The 17,247-nt window shown below is 35.6% G+C and overlaps 1 protein-coding gene across 5 annotated transcripts in view; it reads left to right on the top strand.

Annotated features, from left to right (window-relative positions):
• The window catches only part of KLHL13 (kelch like family member 13), a 201,843-nt gene that overhangs the window by 121,402 nt on the left and 63,194 nt on the right, over positions 1–17,247 (top strand). The window contains exon 1 of one of the 5 annotated variants that reach the window (XM_025373409.1): positions 6,811–7,298. The exons of the other annotated variants lie outside the window; for them this stretch is intronic. Within the exon in view, the coding sequence (XP_025229194.1) occupies positions 7,219–7,298 (80 nt within the window). The 5' untranslated portion in view covers positions 6,811–7,218. Of the gene's footprint in view, positions 1–6,810; positions 7,299–17,247 lie in introns of those variants that run through there. 5 annotated transcript variants of the gene reach the window in all.

Below are 17,247 nucleotides of genomic sequence, written 5' to 3'. Positions count from 1 at the left end.
TTTCTATATATTTTTTCATTTTAAGGAGATTATAGCCTAAAATTATCAAATTAACAGATAAATATCCCTCTTAACTTCTGCTTGTGGTAATAGCAGGTTTAACAAGTGTTTTAAAAATCCTTCAGGATATATTCTGGCTTCAATATATAATTCTGATTTTCACTCTTCTGCTTATAAATTTCCCTTTCAGTTTACTCAACAAATACTTATTGAGTGCTTTCCAATGGGCCAGGAATGGTGCTTGATTAGGAAGATACAAAGATTTAGGGATTCCTTCTTGAGGGACACATAGGAATTTGGGAAAGACATCTTGGGCAGATGAAGTAAAATGTCTATAGCACAGGGTGTGGTAATAGCATGGCATCTTTTTGGAGAATTGGATATATTACCCCTACTGATGATGATAAATTGTCTCTCTGTATTGCTCTTATCAAACAGTTTAAAAAAGGCAATCTAAATCACATATGTAAATAGTAAATAGTATATATATTTAAAAACCATTGATTTGCCAGGTGCAGTGGCTCAAGGCTGTAATCCCACCAATTTGAGAGGTCGAGGTAGGTGGATCACTTGAGGCCAGGAGTTCGAGACCAGCCTGGCCAACATGATAAAAACCCATCTCTGTTAAAAATACAAAAAATTAGCCGGGCGTGGTGGCGCATGCCTGTAATCCCAGCTATTCGGGAGTTTGAGGCAGGAGAATTGCTTGAACCTAGGAGGCGGAAGTTGCAGTGAGCCAAGATCGTGTCACTGCACTCCAGCTGGGCTACAGAATGAGACTCTGTCTCAAAAATAAATAAATAAATAAAATAAAATAAAATAAAAACCATTGATTTCCACCACCACAACCCCAAGCATACACAAACATCCTGGTTTGGAGTTTAAAGCATTTTTTAAATAAACAGATGGGAATACTTTGAAGCATACACGGGTAGGAAAAATAAAAAGAAAGAAAGAAAAGCCATAAAGAGTATAGATAGTGCCAGAAAACAAAATGAAGAAGGAAGGGCAAGAACTTCTGAATTTCCCATTCAGTGTTACTCCTTTTTTCAGCCTTAGTGAAAGAGTAAAGGTAGTCAGAATCTGTGGATCATTGGGCCCCCAACAACTGGATCTTTGTTCTCTGCTCAGTCTCTGTATTTTTGCCCACTTGCCCCAGTTCCTGTCTTAGCCCCATAACCTCTTTCATCTGACACCCAACAATAAAAAGTATTATGTAAATTTCAGCAATTACTACCATTCTGGCTTTCCTTTCCCCTTACAGCCAGTCATTACCTTCCTCACCCCTATTGTCTTCTCCTTTGGACCCATTACCTGGTGTTCCTGCCTTTTCAACACACCAGCATCTCTTATTGCTGTTTTCTCTCTGCCCAACATGGAAATAAATAAATAAATATTTATTTATTTATCTTAATAAGATAAGGGATATTTATCTTCTTATCCTATGGAAATGTTACAGATAGGAAGAATACTGCCCTTCACATTGCTTACGCCATCATGGTGTGAGGAATTCTCTGTGCATATACATGAGTGTGTGCCTGCATAGCATTGTTTGTATTGTTTGATGATTTTGACTAATTTATATTTTTTGATACCTTTGATATAAATCCAAGGCATAGTCATAGCTACAAAAGGGGATGTCTTTGTCACATGCACACGTATGTTTATTGCAGCACTATTCACAATAGCAAAGACTTGGAATGAACCCAAATGTCCATCAGTGACAGATTGGATTAAGAAAATGTGGCACATATACACCATGGAATACTATGCAGCCATAAAAAAGGATGAGTTTGCGTCCTTTGTAGGGACATGGATGCAGCTGGAAACCATCATTCTTAGCAAACTATCACAAGAACAGAAAACCAAACACCGCATGTTCTCGCTCATAGGTGGGAACTGAACAATGAGATCACTTGGACTCAGGAAGGGGAACATCACACACCGGGGCCTATCATGGGGAGGGGGGAGGGGGGAGGGATTGCATTGGGAGTTATACCTGATGTAAATGACGAGTTGATGGGTGCAGCAGACCAACATGGCACAAGTATACATATGTAACAAACCTGCACGTTATGCACATGTACCCTACAACTTAAAGTATAATAATAATAAATAAATTAAAAAAAAAAAAAAAGGGGATGTCTTTGTAGATTCTTTGTTGACCTACTAGGTTTCACATAGTTCTGTTAAGGAAATTTCCAATGTAAAACTTTCCAGTGTAGTTGTCTTTGAGAAATATCTGGGATTTTCCATTTTTTATTGTGGCAAGGCTACATATCTGAGTATCTAGTAAGAAATTTTTAATATATCTGATGATTTCCTGAAACAAATAAAGGAGACACACACATGCACGAATATATAGTCGTATATGTGTATAAAAGATACACACAAACACACATGCATGTAACTGTATAAGTGTACATAGCCATGAATGTGAACAATTTTATTTCCTGTAAGAAGGAACCCTTAATGTATCAAGAATTTTGCTCTGCTCTCCAGAATTTTTTGTGTGTTTTAAAGGGTTTAACAGTCCTATTTGGTTGCCATCCAAGTACTTTTACTGATTGGTGGAACATAAACAAAGCACACAGTTTGGCATGATCTGCAGTCTTGTCTGAGCATTGTGAATAACATGGATATTTTAGATTAATCTGAAGAGACATTTCAGAACTGAAAAGATTACACAGTGCCTGTTCATACAAACTCTGACTAGGGCTATTAGTCTTTAGCTGTACCTACTACAGGATTAACCAAAACTTGCACGAAAAAGTAGGTAATTTCTTAGGGGACATCAGGAAAAAAATGGAGCAAGAGATTAGAAACACGATATGTTAGTTCATTTGGTGAGGTGGTACAAATTGTAGCAGTCAGTTAGCAAATTAAGTTTTGCTATAAAATTATTTAGGAACATTTACACTGAGAAAAAATATCAGAGTATTGGCAATATATTTACCTTTTCTCTCATACCGTGACTGCTTAAGTTATACTTACTTTTTTTTCCTGAACATTCTTAAACATCTTCTGGAATTAAGATTTTGGAAATGGTTCTTCATGCACAGCTTTTCTTTTATGGTATTTTTCTCCCACTTCTATTTTTCATTGAACATAGAATTGGAAGAGTTGATATCTCTTTGTAGTCCTGTTTCTTTAGAATACGTTGAGACATTTATAGAATGTGGTTCACTTCAAATAGAAACATGCATCTTGTGGAATGGTCTCATTGGGAAGAACAGTAGGGATTCTACAAGAGTCCTGTACTAGGAGATTGAAATTTGGTTTCTAGTTCCTCTTTTACTGCTAGCTTGTGATACAACATTGGGCAAGTTAGCGTCTCTGGGTTTCAGTGTTTTCATTTATGCAATAAGGGTACTGAGAAAAATGAATTCTTAGAGTCCTAAAATTTCAAAAAATCTTCTCCTTTTACATTCTAAGAGTTGGCTCTTTTTGTAGCTTTGGCCAAGACCCATCATTGTCCTTTGTTTGTTACATCTCTGAGCTATGCATGTCACAGGTATTTTTTAACTGATTAATGTTCATAAAATGTGTTGAAGAGCTTTTATGTATGATGTCTTTCTCTCCTGTTTTATGCAATTGTACATAATAGAAACTAAGTGTTCTGTAATCAAAATAAGTGTTTCCTATGATGTGACCAAGGGTTTTTTGACATTTGCTATTCTAAATATTAAAGTAGTGGGACACTGGGCCTGCATAAAATTATATTTAAAATATGTGTTTAATCATTTTTGTTCATTCCATAGGTGAACATATTTTTAGTTCTAGAATGTAATGGGAATTATAATTACACTCCATAGTTATGACTGGATTCTCCACCAGGGTAGTAACATCTGATTTGTTTGGATGCTGCCAACTCGTAATTGGGATGATTTTACCTGGCTGAAGTTTATTTCTAAATGATATGTGAGGAATAGTGTTGTTAAGTGAATTAATAGTGTAAAGTATTGTTCATGAACTGTATTTCTGATTAAAGGGATTATTATTATTATTATTAGTTTTTGAGACGGAGTCTCACTCTGTCGTCCAGGCTGGAGTGCGGAGGCACGATCTCGGCTCACTGCAAGCTCCGCCTCCCGGGTTCACACAATTGTCCTGCCTCAGCCTCCCAAGTAGCTGGGACTATAGGCACCTGCCACCACACACGACTAATTTTTTGTACTTTTAGTGGAGATGGGGTTTCACTGTGTTAGCCAGGATAGTCTTGATCTCCTGACCTCTTGATCTGCCCACCTTGGCCTCCCAAAGTGCTGGGATTACAGGTGTGAGCCACCACGCCCGGCCTAAAGGGATTATTTTTAAGGACTTTGGCATAATAGTTGTTTGCTCATGAGAGGTAATTATAAGTGACTTAATAATTTATTAAAGGAAAAGTAAGAACTGAATATGTATACATCTCCACCATCAGATATAATGCTTTTAGGGTTTTAGGTGTTTTAGAGTGCTGAGGATGGGGTGTAGGGAGGCAGCCATACTTTCTTTTCACTCTGAACAAATAATAAAATTATTGGAGTACCACAGAAACAAATATTAAATATTAAGTCTGCAAGGAATCTAGACTGAAAATTGACATAGAAGATTCGTGGTATTAGATAGTTTCTTTGGAGCCTAATGAAATTAGAGAAAAATATGTTGGTTTTTTTGAATCAGTTGATTGTTTATAGAAGAATAATAACTTATAGAAGAATATTGTAGAAGAAGAATAATCTTTACAATAAAGTGATCTTCACTTGTTTGTGGTGGTTCCCTTTTTGGGAATTTGGAAAACTCGACCTTAACTTGCCTGTTTTCCACTCATCAATGTTTGAGAAGCCTTCATAGACAGATAAACTGCTGGAAACACTTCACTACTATGTTTTTACACAGGTTTTTGGATCTTTATTCTCAGAAGGTGAAGTAGGGCGGCCACGGTGGCTCACGCCTTTAATCCTGGCACTTTGGGAGGCCAAGGCGGGTGGATCACCTGAGGTCAAGAGTTCCAGACCAGCCTGACCAATATGGTGAAACCTTGTCTCTACTGAAAATACAAAAATTAGCCAGGCACGGTGGCAGGTGCATGTAATCCCAGCTACTCAAGAGGCTGAGGCAGGAGAATTGCTGCAACCTGAAAGGCAGAGGTTGCAGTGAGCCTGGATTGTGCCACTGCACTCCAGCCTGGGTGACAGAGGGAGACTCCATCTCAAAAAAGCAAGCAAACAAAAAGATTCATAAGCTGGAAAATGATTGCATTTCTTTTCTAAAACATCACCTCCTTACTACATAATATATAGCTGTTTTATGTTTTATATTTTAAAATGTTTGCAAATGCTTCGGGTTTTGAAAATTTGTTTGAAACTCACTGTGGAATAAGACATTTCAAACTTGATGTGTTCATACGTGTGTGTGGCTGTGTGTGTGCGTGCGTGTGTGTGTGTATGTATTTCTCCTTCTTTGGATTTCAGACAAGTTGCCCGTGCTGATTATACCTGAGGGCTTTCTGCTATATAACCATTAAGGATTATTGCAGAAAGCCTTCTAATGTAAAATATTGACTATAATTTATGCATATTAGTGGCAGGTTAAAAAAACTTTTAAATATATTTTGGCCACTAACGCATTGATAAATATTCCTTTTTCTGATTCCTTTGACAATTTCTATGAGTCCGTTTTGTGTGCGAGTACTAAAAGGAGTTGGACATATAATTTAACCCTTTAAATTGCTTGACTGGGTTTTTGAGGGCTGTTTCTTTTGTATGATAGGTTGAATAAAAATTGTATGTAAGGTAATGATGGTTGACATAATTTTAATATTTACAAAGTTCATATATTACTTGTCAGTCTTTCAAAGTAAGCTTTCTCTTTCCATATATGTATGTATGTGTGTGTATATGTACATACTGCATGTACATATATGTTTTGTGCTTCACAGGAAAATAGTAGTTTGTCTTTTTGCCTTGATATTGGTCTGTATCTTAAAAGGAAGGTGTTTGTGATTACATTAGCTGACTTCATGCTGTATTTCTCATATATTAAATTTGGTATTTTGGAATTTTTGAAAATAGTTCCTTACTATAGAAACATTCATGTGTGTTTCTAAAATGCAGATGAAAAAGCCTCTTTGGGGACTAAATCTCAATCTTTAAAAACTAGGAATAATTTGGAAAGAGTATCCGAAAGCCAACTATTTAAGTTGGAAGCATGAGTTTATTGTTTGGATACAGGCTTGAAAGTAAATATGAGCTCTTTGTCCCTGCAGTGATTTTTTAAAATAGGTAGTGGCTTTCATGTCAATCATGGTCTGCCTTTACTAAGCTTGCATTGATGGAAATGGATAATTCTGTTTTTAGGTAGAAGCAGAAGGATACTATGATCGTGAATTGCCTATATCAGAAGTAAAATTCTTCAGCCTGTAAATAAAGAGTTCAGCATAATACTCATTTAGCCTGTATTCACTTTTTAGAATTGTGTAGAAAATTTGTGAGTTCGTTTTGGTGCTTTAAACAGAAGCTTAAAAGTCACTTTCAGGGCATTTACAATGCTGTTTCCTGGCAGTATTTTAAAACAATATAGATGAACCCTTTATTTGCCATTGCTTTCATGAAATACCTCAAGCTGCCTTTGACAGCAGCTTCAATTTTTGAACCTCCTTGACAATCGCTAATCCCTATAGGTTACCGGACCCGCTGTTGAGCTTTGGAGTGGTCCCTGCTGGACACCTGCTTGGCCAGCGGCTTTGGTCTTTCCTCTAGGCAATTTGTGAGCTGTTTGCGGGGGAGGGAGGGGAGGAGTAAGGGGGGTGAACAAGAGGGGAAAGGAGAGAGAAGGGGAGGGCAGTATTGAATTAGATTGTTGATAGCGTCCCTCTGAGTACTGCTATTAAGATCATGCTACTCTGTACTTCTCTGCTGCAGAAGACAGAGTGATATTTGTGTTACCATAGCGTGTTGTAAATGTATGAGATTTTGCTCATCTCAGCTTGGAAATAAGAATAGGGAAAGGAGAGCAACTTGAATCAGAAGCTACTAGAAGAGCTTGCAGAGTTCTGCAGCAGTTTATATTCTTCTTACATTTTGCCTTCTCCTAGCTGGAAAACAGAGGGACTGGAATTTTTGAAACGGGCTTTTCCCATAATGGCATTCTTGTATTGTGTGGCCAGAGCTTGCACAGGAGGAAAGCAGGCTGCTGAATTTAGTCACTGATCTCTGTTAGCGGTGGCCTAAGGCTATGCTGAGGTTTATATCTCATTTGTATTGTTGCAGCTCAAAAGAAGATTGTTCAGAGGATGACAAGTGTATTCTGAGTAGGTATGTTGTTTCATTTTCATATGAAACCCATCTATGTTTTTTCTTGCTACTATTGGTCAGAAATCAGGTTAATAGGTGCAGAATATAGTACAGTGCTGCAGTATCCCTGTTAAGGTAGAACAATGGTATTGCAAGCTTAAAAAAAAAAAAAAAAAAAAAGCCTGGTTGCTTTTATTAAATAAAGCTGCATTGTATGGTATGCATAGTGCAGTCTTAAAAAAAAATATACTGCAGTCAGTGCTTTTCTGGCACTATTGTTGAGTTGAAATGATAGAATCATCATATTGCTTTAGGGGACAGAAGAATTTAAGGAGGTACCTTACAGCCCTATTTTACAGATTGGAAGCATCGGTTTAAGGGCACTGGCAGAATCCTTTGCTTGTTCTCCGCGGCAGCCACTGCTGTGTCAGTACAGTGTGGAATGGAAGTCCTAGTTGGTAGTCTGTTATGGAAACGCTCTTTACTGTTATTGTAGTACCGTGGTGACAACATGCCATTGAAATGGAAAACGAGCTCTCCTGCTATCTGGAAATTCCCAGTTCCTGTGCTTAAAACATCCAGGTCAACTCCACTTTCTCCAGCATACATGTAAGTGAGAGAAAATAGGATATTAAAGTGGTATTTCATTCATGAATCTACCTTGTGGCAAAACGGGGGCGGGGGAGCCCCCAAACAGCAAAATCCAAAAACCTACAGGATTAAAAACCTCAAGCTTGCTTACATTTAAAGATGTTGGCATGCCCACACTTCATCATTGTTTTGTTTTTCTAAAGTTTATGTTTATTTAAAGTGTTTAATGGTAATCTAATTACCAGTGTGAAAGTACAAAGGCATAACTAAGGAATTGCAAAAGAATTAACTTTAATATTTAACATATGTTGGATTTGTTCGAATTTTTGAATATCTAAAACACTTAGGATGACTTATTCTGTGTAATGGCATTAAAAAACTGATGGTGGTGTGTTAAATATGGTAATGCCTCTATACTATTTTTTCATGAATTAAAAGCAGAGTTAACATGGATCAGAAAATGAGTCTTTTAATTGAGACTTTTATACTTTAGTTGTGTATGAATATTAATATGTTTAATATTACATATTTCTCAGCTTTATCATTCAAGTTCTCAAGTGTAAGTTTGAATTTGTGCATATTATATCTCTATGAGCAGTTATTTATATTATGGGGGTTGAAAAAGTATTCTACAAATGTCTGTTTTAAAAATGTATTTTAAGTAAATATGTACTGAAGTGCACTGGGAAGTCTTTCTAGAAATTTTCAAAATTTTTGAAAATCTTTTTAAATGTGCAGTGTTGCTTTAAAGGCAAAATCCAGGAGATATAATAAAATGTTCTTTTTGTTCATGATCCTTTTTGGTGGAGTAAAACCGAATCTTTTTTAAAAGAAAATATTAGTACGAGAAAAGCTTTTGAAAAGAATGTTTTAAATTTGAGTGTTCCTTTAAAAATATTTATCAGTAGGAAAGATGTGGAAAACTTCTCCTGCCTTAGTTTAATTGTGTATTTAGAGCTGTGGTGAGTTGCCATTTTTTAACTTAGTTTTTGTTTTACGTGAGGTAGAGATGCACAATTACATCTATCTCATTCTTTGAAAGGCTTTCAGATGCTGAGAAAGTGTGGTTATGCTCTCAGTCCAAAAGAAGCAACTCCCTGGAAAGTGCTGAAAAATGAGGCCATTTCAGAATTAAATCCTGTCATCATTTTATTTGCAGATTTTTTAATGCTCCTTTCTGTTTATGTTCCAGGATATTTTTATCTCTTTGGGTGTTACACTTGTTTTCTATGAAGTAAAAAAAATACTACTAAGAAATACAAAAAAAAAAAAATAGGCTAGTTTGTAAAAATAAACCAGCTATATTTGTTTTTCAAAAACTGTGTTTGTCAAAAGCACAAATTAATGGAAGTGACAAGTTAATGGAGGTGAGAAGTTAATGGAGCTCTTTCAAATAATCTGAGAAAATAGGATGCTTCCTGACTTTATGCATCTTAACTGGCAAGAAATGACTAAAGATTTACCCAAAGCAACTTTATTATAAAAACAAAACAAAACCTCACTAAAATCAGGTTAAAATTAATAATGGTTATTAATGTTTCTAATATTCCTGCTATATTTGATTGTCCAAAAGATCCAAATTGCAGCCCTTATTGTAGCTGATTTGTCGACTTTTAGAGATGGTGAAATAAATGCCCATATTTTATTAATTCATACTAGCCACAAGCTCAGATACAACTCAACATTTTAAATTAATCACTTTCTTCCTTTTAAGTACTTACCTCTTTGACCTGATGATATGAGTGAATCAATTTAGAAGATAGAACCTACAAAATATAATAGATCTTGCATGTTGACCATTGGTTGTTGGTAGTGCACATAGGTAGAATGGAAAAATATATTTGAAGAGCTTATGGTAGGCTGGAGTATTTTGACATTGTTACAGACTATTTTGACATTTTAACACCACATTATTGAATTGGTCTTAACTTTTCTTTATATGTATATTAATACTTAATAGTAAGTAAATATGCACAGATAGAAATTTATGTGAAATGTAGCAAGACTAGCTTGGGGAGGTTAAATCAGGTTTTTAAATATGTTGTTTAATTTTTGACCGTTTTAGATCACAGTTCATTACCTCACTTGGCCAAAAATAAAAGCATCATGTTTAGCATGTTTTTCTCATCAGTACTTCTCTATATTCCTCAACACATTTACACACAAAATGATACTTAAGTATAGCATAATTTCACTTCAAAAATGATAAAGACTAAATTAGATTACTGTGTCAAGTAACATTATATTTGTTCTCACAATTTGGCTGGCAGACATAGGTTTAAATGGTTACTTGTGTCTTTTGGGTCTAAACTCTTTGCATTGAAATGGAATTGTTCAATTCTGACTCCTCAATAAATTGTGATATATAGGAAATTTACCTGTAAAATCATGTGTAAGTATTTAAAGTATTATTTTGAATATAGAATTCTTCATAGGTGATATAAAATCTTTTTGTATGTATGCTTGCATAGCATCAGTATTGGTTTGTAATGTTTTATCATTACTTACCATGCTTTGTCAAATATATATTACGTGATTTTCATTGAAGACTTGCATACTTTGTCAAAGACTGAAATTTCAATATGAAATATTTTAGGTAGTAGTAAAAATGTGTTATAGTGATTGAGCATGTGTGGGAAAAATCTAGAGGCTCTTTATGGTCTCTTTCTAAACCCAGTGTATGTGCTTCTTCGCTGTAACTCTTTCATTGATGCTACAGATAGGGCAGTACTGCTGTGCTAGTGAAGGCTACAATAGAGAACATTTTACTTACTACAAACATTGAACAGCAAGACTATTTTACTTTTTTCCTTGTGGGTTTAAAGTCCATGTTTGTTTTCTTTCTGTTTGTTTAGAACTTGCATGACAGTTGAAATGTCCCAACATTTTTAAGATTTCTCTATGACGAAGACTGTAGTATTTGTGGCAATATTAGGAGAAATAACATCTTATATAGTATAAAGCACTTAAAAATTTGCTGTAATGTCATACTAGAAAAGTGGGATATCTTAAATACAAAAGATTCAGGAAAATAATGCTTCAGTCTCTAGATTGATTGATGATCAAATAGTCTTTATTGGGTACATATATTCTTTCAGCTTTAGGTTTGAGCACTTGCAGGGTGGTGTGCCATCTATGTGGATTTCTGAAGGGATTGTCTTGATAGAAATAGAGTACTTGGTGACATGTGTTTGCTTCGCACTCTGCTCAACAGTAGGTTGAAGTTCAACCTTAGCCTGAGGGAGGATCTCCTGGCCAGTGTAAACTGCATTAGTAAGGACTCTGCCCCTGTCAGGTGCAAACCATATAAATTACTCTGTCATTTTGCCTAAATTAATAAAGCTGAAAGGGCAATCACATCTAAGTGTTTTTATGGTGTTTAGGTATTCATTGTTTTAAAACAGCAAATGGTTCCTTCAGGCTAATATTATAGGGTTAATGCCTTGTTAGATGCTAAGGACACACTGAAATAGAACAAAATTAGCACTAGTGATCCTTTTATCTTTTCTTTTCCAGCAGCGAGTTTTGACAATAATAGTGTGGCAAGCAGGAAGGCAATTAGGTAAGAATTAACCAGTGAAATATAACAATGAATTCTAGCAAGACAGACCCTGTGAGTTGTTTTCCTTAGAATGTTACCTTTCTCAGTCTAAAAGACAATGAATGTTAGTGAACTAGACTTGTTCTCCTTTAGACTCTGCACTTACATTCAGTTAGCTTCCTATTTATAATTATTTTGTTTGATATGTAAAAAATATTTTTATGATAAATGCCAATAACACAACGTTTTATAGTAATTGCTACTATAATTTCTTCAATAAAATTCAGTGCCTGGCATTTCCTGAGAAAAGATTGTGAATATTGTATAAATGCTCCTTGTTTGTAGGTGATTCACGGCACAGACATAATAAAAATATGAATTTTCTAAATTTGACATGTTTCTATCCCGTAAGATTGTCTTTTTTTTCTAATTTAGTAAATAAAACAAAACTTTGTCGTTACAGAAATCTTTCTTGTCTAGCAAAATACTTATTAAATTGATAATCATTCATGGTTAGATAAATATTTCTTATCTAGCAAAATACTTATTAAATTGATAATCTCAAAATAGAAAAGAATGTTTAGTTGCTTTCAAAACATAAACTCTTGCTTGTGTCTACTTAATTTGTTTTTATTACATATGCACAATTTAACGAAATTACGTGGAAAAATAACACAGCTAACACCTAAGATAAATTTTGTGTTAGTCTGCAACTTTTGTGGCATGTTCTTTGGGAATTTGCATTGTCTGAGCTTGCAGAAGGACTAGGTTGTCATTTATTAATGGAAAATCATAGAGATGGAAGTGACCTTAGAAGTCATTTAGAAAGTCCGAACCCCTTTTAACACAGGAACTCATTCCATGACACCTCTTGAAGATGGCATTCCGTGTCCTTCTTGAACGCTGTCAGTGACAAAGGGCTCACTACCTCACCAAGGCTGCACCCTTCGTTCATGGACAGCTTTTCCTTGCATTGAACAAAATCAGTTCCTTGTGTCTTTTATCTCCCATTCCCAGTGTAGCCTTATAGAGCTATATAGAAAAAAAATCTATTACATGCACACTTAGGTGTCTTCTCATGTGACAAGGTTTTCAGACCCTTCACTCTCCTGGTTGTCCTCACTTGGATGGTTTTTTCATGTTAATCTTTATGTAAGATACTACATTTGAATGTGCCGCTCCACATGGGGTCCAAATAGAAGACAGTTCTCTTCCTTTAAGCAGAAGCTCTGCTTGTCTTAAAGGGCCTGAGATTATATATTTTTTTAATTACAGGATTCACACTGGCCCCTAGTGAATTTACAGTTTGCAAATTGCCTTTTTGAAGGCTTTATGATCAGATTGCTTGCTCCTCACTGTCTGTGTTTATTCTTTTAGCTTCTTCAGATCTTTTAGTTTGAGGAAGCCTGGCATGTGCAAGTGAAGTTAACATTTTGTTTTAAAGCCTATTGTGTATGTTTTTAAAAGACCTCTTGAAATCATTTAATGTAACAGAAAAATATTGCACACAAGACACTTGCAAGACAGAGAGCTAGTGTTCCTGTCACTTTCAAATATTTCTTTTTTTTTTTTTTTTTTGAGACGGAGTCTTGCTCTGCTGCCCAGGCTGGAGTGCAATGGCCGGATCTCAGCTCACTGCAAGCTCCGCCTCCCGGGTTCACGCCATTCTCCTGCCTCAGCCTCCCAAGTAGCTGGGACTACAGGCGCCCGCCACCACGCCCGGCTAGTTTTTTGTATTTTTTTAGTAGAGACAGGGTTTCACCGTGTTAGCCAGGATGGTCTCGATCTCCTGACCTCGTGATCCACCCGTCTCGGCCTCCCAAAGTGCTGGGATTACAGGCTTGAGCCACCGCGCCCGGCCCACTTTCAAATATTTCAAAGACATTCACTGGTCAATAATTTATCTAGATTCATTTTTTTATACTTAGTGTATCTTCCAAGTAATCGCTCCCCCCACTGCAAAGAAACCACTTTCTGCGGAGGGAAGAGAGGCAGAATTTCAAATCTCCATACCATCATGGGAAATACGGAGTTACTGAGAATTTCACATATTCTGCTTGAAACCTAGAATATTTAATAGAGACTTAAATGCGGCCAAACTTGGGGAGAGGGAGAGATGAGAAAGAAGTATGGGATAGGCAAGTATTTGTACTAATGACTTGCAGTTAAAGAGTTATGAATTACAAACAATATACATATAACATTTTAGATTGACATGGCTGCCATAGTGTGTTGCTTTATATCCTCAAGACTTTGAGATAGAGGTGGTATAAACATGAGATTCTTGGGGAATCAGTACATAAATAAGTTACTAAGTAATTCATTTTAGAAAGTGCTCAGTTCTTTTTCAATCACCCTGTATGTTAAGTTTATAACATTCAGCAGTTACTCAACTGTCCATTATGTGCCAGGCATAACTCTGCTGATGATTAGGGGCGCATAGTCCTTACGATCATTCAAAGTGATTATTTTTTATCTTCCATACTATCTTCATTCATAAACAATTAAATAGCTGAATTTATTCTACTGCCGTGAAAATTTGGGACCAAGACAAACAGGTTAAATAAATTCTTGCTTACTGTATTTTCAATATTGATAATGGATTTAAGGGCAATGAAAACACTACAGAAGAAAAATTTATCTGGACTAAATGAGGAGACTTGGATTGGAGGTAGATAACACATTTTAAAGTGCATATTGCACAGGATGGAAAATGAAGCAATTTATGTTTAAATTTGATGGTATCTTTTTAAACAACAAGAATGGAATACTATTCTTTACATTGGACAGGGAATAATGTACTGTTTAGGAAATAATGCACTTATGTGCTTTATAGCACACAAGGGTACATATATTACCTTCCAAGCAGTAATAATTTGATCTCAAACTCTAAGATGGAATCTTAGTTTAAAATAAAATTATATTGTGTTTCCAATTATACTAAAGTATTTTTCCCAGCATAACTTACTACGATAAGGGTATCTGTTGTTTTTAACCCATTTCCCCCCCACATTTATGTCATGCTAAGGCAAGAACATGCCCAATTTATTGGAGAGCAGTTCTTATAATACAGTTCAATGGAGTAATGAAGTAACTTACCTTCAATAACAAAAAAAATAAAAAATAAAAACAAGTTTCAGAACTCTATATTAAATTTTAATCTAGCATGTATAACAGATATTCTAAATTTCACGAGACATATTCCAAAGTTTTAAAATGTCCTAGTTTAGCATAGTTAAATATAATACAATTTATTTTCTTCTATTATAGAAGTGCTAAGCACTTAATTTGGTTCCTCCCAAAAAGCCCTATAAGTGTACATCTTCTCACTATTTTACAAATAAGGACACAAGTTCAGAGAGGTTAATTAACTTGCTTAATGTTACACATCAAATCACAAGTTGAGCCAAAATTCAAATTTAGGGCCACATGATTTCAAAGCTCGTAATTTCTCCAGTGCCTTTTCATTTTTATGGACTTTTGCTATTTTCATTTCATCTATTAATTATATAATACCTTACTAGGATTAGAAGAAAAGGGAAGTATGGTAGATGGGAAAAGCTTTTTGAATTGGGTGGTGGTATAGGAAGAGGTTAGAAAGCTTTACTTGAATACTGTCAAGTGGTGAAGTTGAAGGAAAATATTGAAGCAATTATCTTTACTTGCTCATATGATATCGGGATTAACTTCATGTCTCTTGATGTTTCCATAGTTGCTTGAAGCATTATTCCACCTTCACTGATTACACACATTTCCCACTCATGGTAATTAGCTACCATAGACAGTGCTATAGCTGGTGTACTCTTTTTAGCACGTTCCAAGGGTTCTACCCCAGTCAATATGTTTAGTACTTTCCTGTGGACATTATCCTCCCACTACTTAATTGCATGTAAATACTCAATGGGAAAAAAAAAACCCCCTCAAACCTCTATGTATTACTTTTCTATTACTGCCATATCAAATTACTGCAAACGAATGGCCTAAAATGTCACACATTTATTGTCCTACAGTTTTCTTTTTTATGAGGTGGGGATCTCACTGTGTTGTCCAGGCTGGAGTACAGTGGCATGATCATGGCTCCCTGCAGCCTCGACCACCCGGGCTCAAGCAATCCTCCTGCCTCAGCCTCCTCAGTAACTGGGACTACAGGCACGCACCACCACACCCAGCTTATTATTATTATTTTTATGTGTAGAAATGAGGTCTCACTGTGTTATCCAGGCTGGTCTCAAACTCCAGGGCTCAAGCTATCCTCCTGTCTCAGCCTCCCAAACTACTAGGATTACAGGCATGAGCCACCATGCTTGGCATATTGTCTTACAGTTTTTCAGGTCAGAAATTTGGTACTGGTCTCACGGGGCTAAAATCAAAGTGTCAGCAAGGCTGAGGCTCTAGGGGAGAATCTTTTTCCTGCTTATTCCCGTCATTGACAAAATTCCTTTCTTTGTGGCTGTAGGACCAAGTTTTCTATCATCTTGTTGGCTGTAAGTTAAAGGACAATTTCAGTTTCTAGAGATTGCTTGCGTTCTGGCCCTATTCCTCTCTCGTTAAGGCCACCAAAGCAGGTTGAATCCTTTTCACGTTGCTTTCTGGCTCACTTTTCTGCCTTCCTCTTCCATTTTTTCAGGACTCATGTAATTAGATTAGGCTACATGGATAAAACAAGACACTCCCCATTTCAAAGTTTATAACTTTTATCACATTTTCAAAGTCTCCTTTGCCATGTAACAGCATATTCACAGATTCCTGGGGTTAAGATGTGGACATCTTTAGGAGGTCATTTGTTCTATCTGCAACACTCTAGTTGAACACAATCATGTTAGGCTTACACGTGCATTGTAGAAAGTGTTCCAGTTAACCCACATGGTTCTACAAATTTTACATTCCTGTAACTAAACCATATTTATTAATCTCTGGATCAGTAGTTTTGTTCTTGAAAAGTATAATAGTTTAAACATTACATAGGCAGTTATAAGCCCTTGCAACAATGATTTCCTGGAAATCTTATTAAAAAGTGAAATTATCCAGTGACAGAACTATAATCTGGGGTTGTGTTGAAAGTATCATGAAAACAAGTTTCTCCTATTAGAGCTTTTATTGTGCTATACATTTTATAAAATAGGCACAATTGCTTTGATTACATCAATTTTGCAAGCATATACAATCATGTAAAATACAGATGTGAGTGAAATCGAAGATACTAGTAATTTAAAAACTGTATTTTTTTCTTTTTAAAATGCAGGCTATTTTGAGATGGTTCACATAGCCCAAGTCTCTTATTAAAAGTTAATAAGTAATAGTGCTACCTTTTGAATAAAATCATGAAATTAGTTTTCTTAATAAAATTTGACGCAACAAACAGAATCATTCAGAATAACTCCGCTGTTATCAGAGCCATTTAAAAAAGGGAAAAGCAAATAAATATTAAAATAAATAACATTAAATAAACGAAAAAAAAAGTACTAAGTGTGTGCATAATACAAGTTGGTTGAGGTTGATTGCATTTTATTGCATTGAAAAAAATTTCAAAGGACTCTACATTTCTACCTTCTGAAAACATTTTCAGTTTATTCAAAAGACTGTTCAAAATCAGATTGAACACAAAGGCTACCAGAAAATAATAGTTAGCAACTAGAAGGTCCTTGCACGTCTCTGGAAATTCAAATAATACGGGTTGTTGAGAACCTTAAAAAATCTTCAAAACATAGTACATAATTAGCTAGCAGTGGCATATGATTATGTGGTTGTTGCTAATGCACTTTAGTGTTTGGTTTTTGGCAGGCGCAAGGGGCAAATATTGAAATTTTGAATGTCAATTAACATCTACTGAGTGAAATA

This window comes from Theropithecus gelada, chromosome X (assembly GCF_003255815.1).
Source record: "Theropithecus gelada isolate Dixy chromosome X, Tgel_1.0, whole genome shotgun sequence".
In the NCBI taxonomy this organism is placed as follows: domain Eukaryota; kingdom Metazoa; phylum Chordata; class Mammalia; order Primates; family Cercopithecidae; genus Theropithecus; species Theropithecus gelada.
Note: the sequence above shows the minus strand (reverse complement) of the source record. Positions and strands in the feature narration are given on the sequence as shown.